The following is a 12,189-nucleotide window of genomic DNA, read 5'->3' on the forward strand; positions in this document are numbered from 1 at the left end:
TCACAAGTGATGATGAGCTACAGTCTCCAATGTAGATTAAATTCAGCCAATCCTCATTGGCATTATTGAAGAAATTGCTAGATAAATTCATCTACTCTAAATTGTCTCAATTACCTATGCTAGTGAAAAGGACTAAGGAGTTGGAAGCCAAGAATATTTCTTGAAAAACATAGGGGAAGAAGAGTGGTTTCTGATGCTTTCAAGGAAAAAGGAAAAGTTGATTCTATAATTCAAGTCACAGAATTCTTCTCTAAACTTTTGGAATATGATTCCTGCATTTGCCAGTGGGACAAAAACAAATGCAGGTGCATACTCATATAAATTGATGGGTCAATTTTGATACCAAATGCAACGTGTGAGGTGAGGTGTCTCACAAAGTATAATGCACACAATTCCAATGGACAAGTGCTTTCTCCAAATCAAAAGTAGAACTGAAGAGAGCCCACAAAGAAGAAAGTAGGAAGAATAACAGCTCTTTTCAAGAAGCTGCGAAATATATTGGATCAAGTTCAGTTTTGAGTTGCTTCTGTCCAAGATTCTATGCCTCACAAGGCCACTTTCCTAAGGGCATTTTCTTTATAAGGACATCATTGAGTACAACCAAGGCTTGTGCAGATCTTGTCAAGGAGAAAAAAGACATGCAAGAGCAGTTGTAGAAACTTTCACATATTTGAGTTGAAACACCAAAGAAGTGCTCTTCAAGATTACAGGACAATCATATTTCACTTTATTTATAGGGTCAGCTGTTTGGCTCCAGAAGGAGTAGTACATAACAGGTAAATATATGATTTTAAACATTATAAAATTTTGAGGACAAGCCTCTGAACAACAGTAAAGTTGTTGCCTTGTCAAAGTCGTGTTCGAGTCTAATTGGTTGCCCTTTAAATATTTTCTTGTGCATCTATATAGAGTAATAAGATCATTTTTTTTGCTTGAAAGATAATGTACTATCAGCAGCAGCAACAACCTAGAAACATGCATGCTTTAAGGATGAACAGCCCCACTGAGAGGCATATGATTATGCAAGGAGGCAATGGGACTGGTGATTCAGGACTTGTTCTCTCAACTGATGCTAAGCCTAGACTAAAATGGACACCAGATCTTCATGAACGGTTCATAGAAGCAGTCAATCAACTTGGAGGAGCAGACAGTGAGTCAATGAAAATGATAAACAGATTTTGAATCAGAAATCTATAATTTTGAAGCTAATATTGATTACTCTTGCTTTGCAGAAGCTACACCAAAAACAGTTTTGAAACTGATGGGGATTCCTGGACTTACTCTCTACCACTTAAAGAGTCATCTACAGGTAACATATTATTCCAATTACCAGAATAATTAAGATAATTTTTATTTAGTTTTGGTGATATTATATATTTAAATTACCAGTACAATTATGATAATGTTTTGTAAAGACTGAAATTCAGATAGTTAAAGAAAACACCAAGACAAAAATGCTACTTATATTGCAGAACTTGCTCACTCTTTTGTTTTAACTGGTGGACCAATTAACTTTTGTAACCAAATTAAATTTCAATGACACAAAACCTTGTTCTAGTCACTGGATATTTTTGGGGAGACAGTGTTCAAATGATTTGCATTAATTAACTTGTTAGTGCATATGTATTTGTCTTTAGCTATTAATTTCTCTTTCTCCATGGCAGAAGTACAGAATCAGTAAAAATATGCATGGACAAACCAATACTGGCAATAATAAAATTGGTGAGAGAACTTCTCTTTTAATGTGTTTTCCATGTATTTTTATTTGAATACTATGAACTACACAGGACCTATCTTTTACTAATCATATAATTTGAAAATGAATTTATCTTACCGGCATCAACCACAGAAGCAACAGGCAGAATGTCAGAAGCAAGTGGAATTCAAATGAAACATTTAAGCATAGGCCTACAGACAAACAAGTAAGAACAGTTTCCAGTTTCCATCATTATGTTCTGTCATCAAGTTTCCATTGTTAAAAATGAATTCTCTGCAATGGGAAGCAACACTAACAATAATAAGTCCTCAATCCAGAAATTCAGAAATAAATGATGCGTTACAGATGCAAATTGAAGTCCAAAGAAGACTGCATGAGCAGCTTGAGGTATAGAACATCTTTGAACTTTTATATTTAATGTATATTAATAAATTACAAAATAAGCCAGAAAACTTTTGTAGTCGCCACTTCTACTTTGAATGTAAGATTTTATGCCGAAGTAAAATATAAATACCTGCATAATGAAAATGAAAACTCATGAATCTGAACAGTAATTTCATCTGAACCACTGTTACAAGACTTATTCTTTGAGTCTTGCATCTGTTCACTGGTCTCAAAACTTTTGCTATAAGATCAAATATTTCACAGAATCCAATTTTTTCTGTTTTCAGTATACATTGGAGTTTGTAAATTGTTTCTATTCTGATTCTCTTTCTTCACTCTTTAAGCAGGTACAGCGGCACTTGCAGCTAAGAATAGAGGCACAAGGAAAGTACCTTCAGGCAGTGTTGGAAAAGGCACAAGAAACACTAGGAAGACAAAATTTAGGTGCTGAGGGAGTTGAAGCTGCCAAAGTTCAATTATCTGAACTGGCATCAAGAGTATCCTCTCAAAGTCTAGACACTAAATTTTCAGAACTAAAAGAATTACAGGGCCTGTGGCCTCATCAAACACAAGAGGGCCAGGCCACTGACTGTTCAATGGGTAGTTTCTTGACCTATAGTGAGGAATCTCAAAGAAACAGAGAAACACATAACATGAGCCTGAATCTGATAGCCTACAATGGACCTCCATTTTCAGTTTCGAAAGGTTGTGTGGAAGAGTCAGTGCATTTAAAGCCTGGTCTCACATTGAGTGAAGAAGTGAAGGAGAATATGATGTTTCTTTCCTCAACAAGTGATAGTAAAGTGGTGAAGGGAGATTTTTTACAAGAAAGGCCCTCAAGCCTCTTATCCATGAATGTTGGTGTTCTAGAAGAGGAAAAATTTGGGAGAACAACTCTTTCAAAGGAAGAAGGCTGGAAGGTAAGAGACAGCACTGAAACGGAGAGAATGGCAGTTAAATTGAACCATGAGAAGATTTCTACAGACTATAGACTTGCAAACTTTGAAGTGAAACTAGATCTGAATTCCCATGATGCTAATGATGCTTCTTCCCACTGCCAACAGTTTGATTTGAATGGTTTCAGCTGGAATTGCTAGGACTTTTAGTATGTAAAATTTGGACATGAAAAGCTAAGAAGATTTCATGCTGAGTTCCTACTCCATGAGTTTTCATTCTTGGGGAGTAACTTGGAACTAGTTTTGGCACATGCCAATTGCAACCCATTGACAATAACTGAGATGAATAGAATAATTTGTTATATCCAATAGACTGCATGCACTACATCAATCAAAAGCCAGTAGAGTATACAATATGACCCTTTACATGTATGATCTTAATTTAAGAGTTCAAAGATTATTTCAGAACTGAAATGATTAAAAAATAAGCAGTAAAAGTCTGTTTCTTTGTCACCAACATTAACTTACATGTGATTGTTGTTGGAATAAAATAGTGAAATTTTTTCTCATAATATTTAGTTTGATAACTTTTATCTGTCAGAAACTTTCTTTTGTAGCCTCTTTTACATGTTTAATTTCATTTTCCTTTTCACTCTCATTACTCTTGAAACTTGTGATTAGTCCTTCATTGATGGATACACTTCGTAGGTCTTCATCAGAATGAGTTTAATGGACTGTTGTGTTAATCTTCAGGAGCAAACCGGATATTAGGTTGCACTAGAGATCAACTGGAAATTGTTTTACTGCAGAGGTACATGTCATAACAATTCTTTTCTTAAATTTCTGATAAACTTCTAATTAAAAATTAGTGAGAAAGACCATTTTCGACAATTTTCACCAACAATAAAAAATATTTAAAATTGGAAAGGAGATAGGAAACGAAGAAAACACAACAATCAAATTGATAAATCTTCAAAAGAATATAGAGAAAAACTCAAAAACATAAGCTTCTATTTCAAAATAGTCCAAACTTCTTGAAAAAGTCAACAAATACCTATTTATATTATAAACCTAAACTATTAGACTCATCCAATTATTAAGTTCATGCAATTGGAATCGAATTAGTCGAAGAATAGCAAATAATGTCCAAATAAAATCTCTAATTATATTACCATAGAAACAAATATAAATTCCTAATACAAAATACACAATTTCTATTCTAGTTGTGATTAACTTGAAAGGTGCTTGATATAATGCTCTTGTTTTAATTTTTTGAGATGGTTGTCCGGAGAAAATATTTTGTTAAGTTAAAAGAATATCGTTATCATTACAAATGTGAGTTGTAAGATACTAGAAATCTTTTCTGGAATCATTACTTTAGAAATAAAATTCTCTATTTTAAATTCTTAATATAGAGTAGTTATGCATAAAAGCAATATATGTAGTTTTTTTTTTATCCGGTATATAAAGTATCCGGTGAATAATAATAAAGTATTCAATTTTTTTGCTTTTACTTTTCCTCTTCCTCTGTTTTCTCTTTCCCACTCCTTTCTCGTGAAAAGAGCACTTCTTTCGAAGAATAAGCACAAATTTGTTAACGGAAGCATCCCGTACCTCAATCTGATTCATCTTTACATGAAGTTTGGAAAAGATGTACATGATGGTGATATCTTGGATAACGAAGACAGTAAATACTCAAATAGCCTAATGTATTGTCTACATTGAAAACACAAGAGAATTGTGGGAAGATTTACGCAAAAGGTTCTCAAAAGATGACCATTTTAGGATTTCAGATCTTTTGCACGAGATTCATTCAATAAGGCAAGGGGAACGCAATGTTACTGAATTCTTTACAGAATTAAAATCCTTATGGGAGAAGCTAGAATCCTTATGCACGTGTTGTGTTGTGTTTTTTGAAGGGTTTTAATGATAGCTATGCTACTGTTAAGACACAAATCATACTCATGGAGCACTACCAAGTGTCAACTACGGTTTTTCTCTCGTTATTAAATAGGAACATCAATTTACCGCGAATGCAATGGTAAATAGAAAAATATTATTAAATACTTCAAGTAGTGAAGAAAGCCGGAAAATGCATTATAATGGAGGATCGAAATCGCAAGGTGTAGGAATAAATCGATACCAAAATAATGGTAAGCAATGTACTTTCTGTCATAACTAGCAACTAAAGCAATGAGTAAAGTAGGTAAACAGTTGAAAAACATATTAAGTGACATCATATCAGAATAAGTAAGTAAGTAAGTATGTAAGTCTCAACCACTTTAGGGATGGGAAGGGGAGAGGGATGGGATGCTCGTCCGGCACAGAGACACGGCGGCCTTGACGCCGGCTTGAAGCCTAAGTCTAATCACACAACCTTCTTCTTCTCAAATTTCCCGAACGGGTGTGGAGAACTGGACATGCACAAGGTGTTCCGAAAGTGGGCAAGAATGAAAGAAGTGTTCATTGCTCGAAGACTAAATAAATGGGGAAGGCGTTTTGGGTTTGTCCGTTTCTTTGATGTGGGAAATGCGGTAAGGTTGGAGAAGGAGTTAGACCAAATCTATATAGGGGATATGAAGCTCTATGTAAACATTCCGAAGTATCGGAGATTTGAACCCAATGCTAGTGGGGTGTCACTAAGGGCAAACAAGAAACCAACGTCGGAATCGCTGGCAGGGCTAAGAAAGTGGGGTTTTGAAGGGCAGGGGGGTAAAGGGAGGGTAAGGAGGAATGAGGTTTGGGTGAAAAAAAAAGGGAATAAATCCTTTGCTGAAATAGTTAAAGGAGGTTCTCAGCAGGAATGGAAGGGACCGATTATTTCAACACAAAAGGTGATTCTACCATGGATGAAGTCCAGTGCGATTGGTCAGTTCAATGAAGAGTTGGACTTCGAACAGTTAGAAGAAGAATTTCTGAAAGGTGGTATGAGCATGATTAAGGTACACTTCTTGGGAGACAAGCTGGCTATGTTCACACCAAGGGTAGGGGAGAGCTTGGAGGAACTAATAAAGCTTAACAAGGAATGGTTTGATAGTGTTTTCGACAGGATTGACCCATGGACGGAAAATCATGTAGCAGGCCATAAATTTGTGTGGGTAAGATGCTATGACATTCCTATCACCCTCTGGAGTAAAGACTGTTTCTCCAAAGTGGTGGGCGAAAAGGCATCGTTAGTGTCCATTGATAACTCTACCCTGCTATGGGAAAATCTTGAGTATGCTAGACTCCAAGTCAGGGTACAGAAAAATCACAATGTAAGATTGGCGAAAGGTGTGAGAATCAATGGCCAAGTATACAATATTCTCATTGAGGAAGAAACCTCTTGCGAATGCAGAGGTCGATGCAGGTGTTGCTATGATGGGCTTGGCTCCTTGGACAGTATCTCCTCGTCGGAGACGTATGTTGAGGAATCCGCTTGCTCAGTGAGAAACTGTGAGGAGGAGGTGATCGAAGGGGAGGCGGTGGTGGAAGGTGAGCTAATTGGAGGACAGGTGTCCGGTGAAGGTAATTAGAAAGAGTGTACGACAAATTGGTTGGTAGCTAAGGAACCTAAATCAAGGTCTACTGAATGTTAGAGATTAGATGAGGAGGGACTCACACTTAAGGAAAGGGTGTCCCACAAGTCATCAGAAGAAGTTGCGCTTCTGAGCACCCTCTTCCACGGGTCAGTACTAGCCTGTAATAAACTCTACCAAGTGGATGACATGGCCAAGCTAGTGATGGAGGTGGAATTTAGCAATTCTCTATGTGCACCCAATGTAGAGTTGGGCCAAAAAGGAAGTCTGACGGCCCAATATAGCAATGGGCGAGATTACTCTCTAGCCCAAGAGGAAGAGGGAGTTGGAGAGCACTCACCCATGGGTCGTGCGTTGTGGCGTGAGGTGGACAAGAGAAGTGTAGGCTCTGGAACCCGGGCAGATTCACAGGAGGTGCGACAATCGGAGCATAGCCACGGCCCAAGCCGCATGCCGGAAAAAATAACGGATGAAGTCTCAGTTGGAGGAAGTGAGCAGGGGTCCCCACCATGCCGACGTATGACGAAAGGGATGTGGGAAGTAGGAGAACCTAGCACCCATCCGCGAAGGTCAATTAGAATAAGAGCAAGGTCCATCCAGGCAAGGAACTCGTTATCATACAAAGTTGGGTCCCTTGCAGCAACCATCTCTGATGGGGATATAAATAACTGCAATTCTCGTTTTCGGCAGCCAGAAATTATGGAGGAGCCACCAATTTTATGGGAGTTGGGAAAAAAATATGGGACTAGTTTGTCAAGGAGACGAAGAAGAGGTAGTGCAGGAATACCACTGTATGGAAGCGAGAGATGACGAGTTTGTGAAGAAGTTTGAGGAGGGTGCCACAAAGGGTTATCTATGTTGATTGTTAACTTGAATATAAGAGGTTTGGGGGGAGGGACTAAGGCTAGATATATGAAACAATTAATTGCAAGTGATGGGACAAAATTTGAATGTCTGCAAGAAACGAAAACAACTATTCTCTCTGATTCCAGATGCTTTGCTTTGTGGGGGGATAATAAAATAGGGTGGATTCATAATGAAGGAGATAATGGAGGAGGAAGCTTGTTGTCTATGTGGCACAAAGAAGCTTTCTGTTACGAAAGTCATGTCATGGGTAAGGGATTTATTATTGTTACTGGCCAGCACCTTAAGACTACACAAAGGTGTGTTATCGTGAACGTCTACTCTACTTGTACCTTAAGGGATAAGAAGCTGCTTTGGGAGGAACTCACCAACATTAAAGCGGTGTCTCAGGTATTGGTCTGGTGTATCTGTGGGGACTTTAATGTCATTAGAAGTAGAAGGGAAAGAAAAGGTGCTAGTAGTAGGGGAGAAATGTCAAGTGGCTACATATCTGAGATTAATGGTTTCAATAGGTTCATAGAATCAAATATGCTCTCTAATCAAGATCCTTAAAGTTTCAATGAAGCCATCATAAAGCCAGAATGGTGTGATGCCATGAGGAAATAAATAAAAGCTTTGGAACAGAACAGAACAGAACACAGAAGCTAAATGAAATTCCCCATAGAAAGAGACCCATTGGATGTAAGTGGGTTTATAAAATAAAATACAATGCCAAAGGAGACATAGAACGCTATAAGGCAAGACTTGTTGCCAAGGGTTATACTTAGTTAGAGGGATTTGATTATTTAGATACATGTTCTCATGTTGCTAAACTAACCACTGTAAGAATGCTTTTAGTTAATGCAACCACACAAAAACTGGTATTTAAAGCAATTGGATGTTAATAACGCTTTCCTTCGTGGAGAACTCAACGAGGAAGTTTATATGCTACCACGAGATCAAAGTTAAAGCTGGACGTGTTTGCAAACTTACAAAATCCTTATAGGGTCTCAAACAAGTAAGTAGGCAATGGTTTGCCAAACTTTCTCCCTTTCTTAAAAGCATTGGTTTTTTACAATCTACTTTTGATCACTAACTATTTATAAAGATAACTGAAAATAATTTTACTACATTATTAGTATATGTGGATGATATAATTCTTACAGACAACTCCATCTCTGAAATAACAGAAGTAACCCAACTATTGGATAAAACTTTCAAAGTGAAAGACCTAGGGGATTTGAAATTTTTCCTCGGTTTGGAAGTTGCTAGAACCAAGGACGGTATACATGTTACACAATGCAAATATGCTCTTGATATTATGTCTGATTCTGGTCTTCTTGCAACCAAACAATGTTCCACACTAATGGTTAAAATATGAAGAATATGTTCAATAAAGGTAGTCCTTTAGAAGATATCACTTCCTACCAAAGACTTGTTGGAAGACTGATATACCTTACCAATACAAGACCAGACATTAACTATGTCGTACAGTTCTTAAGTCAATTCATGCATGCACACACATTGGAACATCACAGTGATGCTCACCGCATACTAAGATATATTAAGGGAGCACCTGAACAAGGTTTGTTCTTTCCCAACCACTCCAACTTACAACTGAAGGGCTTTTGTGATTCGGCCTGGCAACCTGCTCTCAAACTAGAAGATCTACAACTGAGTTTTGTGTGTTTCTTGGTTCATCTTTAATCAGTTGGAAATCCAAGAATCAATCCACTGTTTCAGAATAAAAACTGAGACACCTACAGTTATTTATTGTGACAACCAGTCTGCAAGCTACATTGCCTACAACCCAAGCTTTCATGAGAGAACTAAACACATAAAAATAGACTGTCACGTTATTTGGGAAAAACTTCAATTCAAACTTGATCAGTTGCTTCCCATTTGTAGCAATCAACAAGTGGCAGATGTTTTTACTAAAGCTCTTGAACAGGGGATGTTTGCAACAGCAATATCCAAGGTCAGTTTGATGGATATATATCAAAGAGCTTGTGGGGGGCTATTAAATTCTTAATATAGAGTAGCTCTGCATAAAAGAAATATATGTAGTTTGTTTTTTCTATTTTCCTTTTTCCGTCATGTATATAAAGCACCCAGTGGATAATAATAAAGTATTCAGTTTTTCTTCGTTTACTTTTCCTCTGTTTTCTCTTTCTCATTCCTTTCTCACAAAAAGTGTTTAGCACCGACACAACTTAAGTTTGTGATGATCTAATCCCTTGCCAACATTCACTGCCATCATGTATACCAGATTTCAATATATATAGATGCTCATGTATTCAATTCAAATAAGATCTTTACTCTCATGCAACTTGATCCTTTTCAAGTTGGTATGAGAGTTCTAGATCTTGAGGTGTCTGCTTCTGTATATTTTTCATTGTTGTCTTAGTTACAGTTTTCTTTTGCAGATTTCCTAACGTGCACTCATTTCCTTTGTTTATCCGGGTTGCTTGAAGTGCACATAGTTTGTGTTTCACAACCATTGTCACCATCATTGCCATTGCAGCCACCGCCACCAGAGCCTCCAGTCTAACCAATAACCACACTAGAATATTTTTCGTCCTCCAATCTGCCAACTCCAGGAATTGTGCTGCTATTGGAGCAGCCATAGGCCTGCATGTGGCTAAAGGAATCCATGACTACAAAAATCAGTAAAAAAATATATACTCTACTCTAATGCCTATGAAATTTGTAAAGGTTCGGTGTATTAAGTGTTATAAATATAAAAAGGAAGTTGGTGAGACTTTCCAAGCATACAAGAAGCACAAAACTGTTTTTGAGAACTATATGAAATGTTACATGTATTCAAAACACGTTGAACTATAGGAAAACTATATTGACCAATGCCACAATTATAGATGCATGATGAACAATATAAGCAGTGGAGTCATTTGAGGAAGGAAAGAGAGGTCATCTTTAACTACTCCTTGAATTAAAATTTGATGTGAGTTCACGTGTTAGGAAAGAATTCAAAGTAAACGTGATGGAGGATCATCTTCACTTCCAAGCCACCATTTTCTCAACTAAGAGTAGAAGATCAAATATACAAATATACATAAAAAATATTTACCTTAGTTTGTATAAATTTGTAAATAGTAGAATAATATTTTTTCTGAATTTGTATTTTTGACTCAAAATTTAGAATAGTTTGAAAATAATTTCAAGACAAACCTTCACTTAACCTTTAGACAAAGGTTTCTAGAGCACCTTTAGGGAAGCTACACCGTTTTGATTGCCTAAAGCTTTTCCAAGAGGCATGGTTTAGAGTTTTTCTAGCCTATAAGTCAGATGTTTCTCTCTTGTATTTTTTAGATTTGGATTAATGAAATTGTTTTCTAAATTTTCAGCAAAACCATCTCCAAATCTCTCCTTCTAAAATGATCTCTAGCATTGTAGAAACTAAAGGAAGTTGGCCTTTGCACCTAGAAATCGACCATTCCCCTTCTCCTCTCCACAAACCCATTTGGTGCATTCCTCTTAATCCTTCAAGGCTTCTACTTCCTTCATTCTCCTTTTGCCAAACTCAAGAACACAAATGCATCATGTGGATCAGATTAAGGCAACATGATTCAGATAAGCCTTAATCCCAAAAAAATAAGTCGATTGTGTTCTTGAAATGTCGAGTTGTGTTCTTGAGTTTATTCATGTGTTCTTCATTTTTATTTAATTTTCCACCATTTGTTCTAAGTTTCCATATTTTATTTTGAATTTCCACCGTTTATTTTGAGTTTTCATCGTTTATTTGCATTTTCCACTGTTTATTCTCATTGTTCTTGATGTTCATCACTTGTTCTTGCAATTTTCATGAGTTTAATCGGTTTGTTCTATGTTTCTTAATGTTTTCCACCATTTCTTTTCCTTTTTTCTCACTTTAATCAGTTTATTTTCATTTGTTTTGATGTTTTGTTGTTTCATTTGCTTTATATAGATTTCTCACCATAACCCATGCAAAATTTCTATGTACTTGCAGTTTGGTTTATTTGGGTCTTGTTTTTTTTGGTTTATTTGTGTTTGCTTCAAGATATATTCATCCGACGCCCCACCTCGCGCCACTCCCAGTTACCATGGAAGCAACCAGCATAAGATCTCGTAAAGAGGGGTTCCTCTTCGATAACAACTTGGCACGAGGTTTCTTTAAACCTCATGTTCTTCAACATGCAAAGCTCTCCACCAACACAGACCCTCACCCACAACCTTGCATACTTAAGCACTTCACATTCTGACATTGCGGCATCGACCTCTACCAACGACCTTACTTGAGCAGCGACTTGTTCAAAGCAAAGATTTTTTTGGAATCTGAGGTATTCCTCTACATCTAACCCACACCAATTGTTCCTGAACTTCAAGGTTGTCTTCCCACAGTACTACCGATTCAAAGGTTTTAGCAAACAACTCCTTATTTTCTTGTTCTCTGTGGGTTCGACATTCGTACTTTAAAGAGTATTATATTACAGTTGATTCGATACACTTGCCGAGAAAAATCAAGAAGTTTTTGGCGTCGTTGCCGGGGAACAATTTCTTTTAAGAATTTCTGAAGTATAACTCATTGAATATTGTGAATATTCTATTTTCTTTGTGAATATACACTTGTTTATATCTTATTCTTTTATCCTGTGTTAATCCTTGCTTGAGTTGTCTTAGACACATGCTATTAAGAAGATAGGTTCCTGAAGATCAATTGGAATTTGATCCAGAAATTGAGAAGACAGCTAGAAAAAATCAAAGCAAGAAGAGAGAAGAAAAGAAGAAGCAAGGACAAGCCAAAGGAGAATCTTCCAATATTCTCAACTCACACAATCAAACAGAGTTCCAA

General features: G+C 36.8%; 1 protein-coding gene across 2 annotated transcripts; it reads left to right on the forward strand.

Annotated features, from left to right (window-relative positions):
• Nucleotides 1-344: 344 nt before the first annotated feature.
• On the forward strand, nucleotides 345-3,366 carry LOC137837330 (myb-related protein 2). Of its 2 annotated transcripts, none has more exons than XM_068646310.2 (7): nucleotides 345-776; nucleotides 940-1,150; nucleotides 1,233-1,309; nucleotides 1,665-1,722; nucleotides 1,850-1,922; nucleotides 2,035-2,104; nucleotides 2,446-3,366. In XM_068646310.2, the coding sequence occupies exons 2-7, from the start codon at nucleotides 943-945 to the stop codon at nucleotides 3,196-3,198; spliced, it is 1,239 nt and encodes a 412-aa protein (XP_068502411.1). In that variant the 5' UTR covers nucleotides 345-776; nucleotides 940-942; the 3' UTR covers nucleotides 3,199-3,366. The 2 variants fall into 2 exon arrangements, with proteins under 2 accessions (XP_068502411.1, XP_068502412.1); XM_068646311.2 differs by having other exon boundaries at nucleotides 349-776; nucleotides 2,449-3,366.
• Nucleotides 3,367-12,189: the final 8,823 nt, after the last annotated feature.

The sequence above is a fragment of the Phaseolus vulgaris genome, chromosome 4, assembly GCF_051622355.1.
Source record: "Phaseolus vulgaris cultivar YP4 chromosome 4, ASM5162235v1, whole genome shotgun sequence".
Lineage (NCBI taxonomy): Eukaryota > Viridiplantae > Streptophyta > Magnoliopsida > Fabales > Fabaceae > Phaseolus > Phaseolus vulgaris.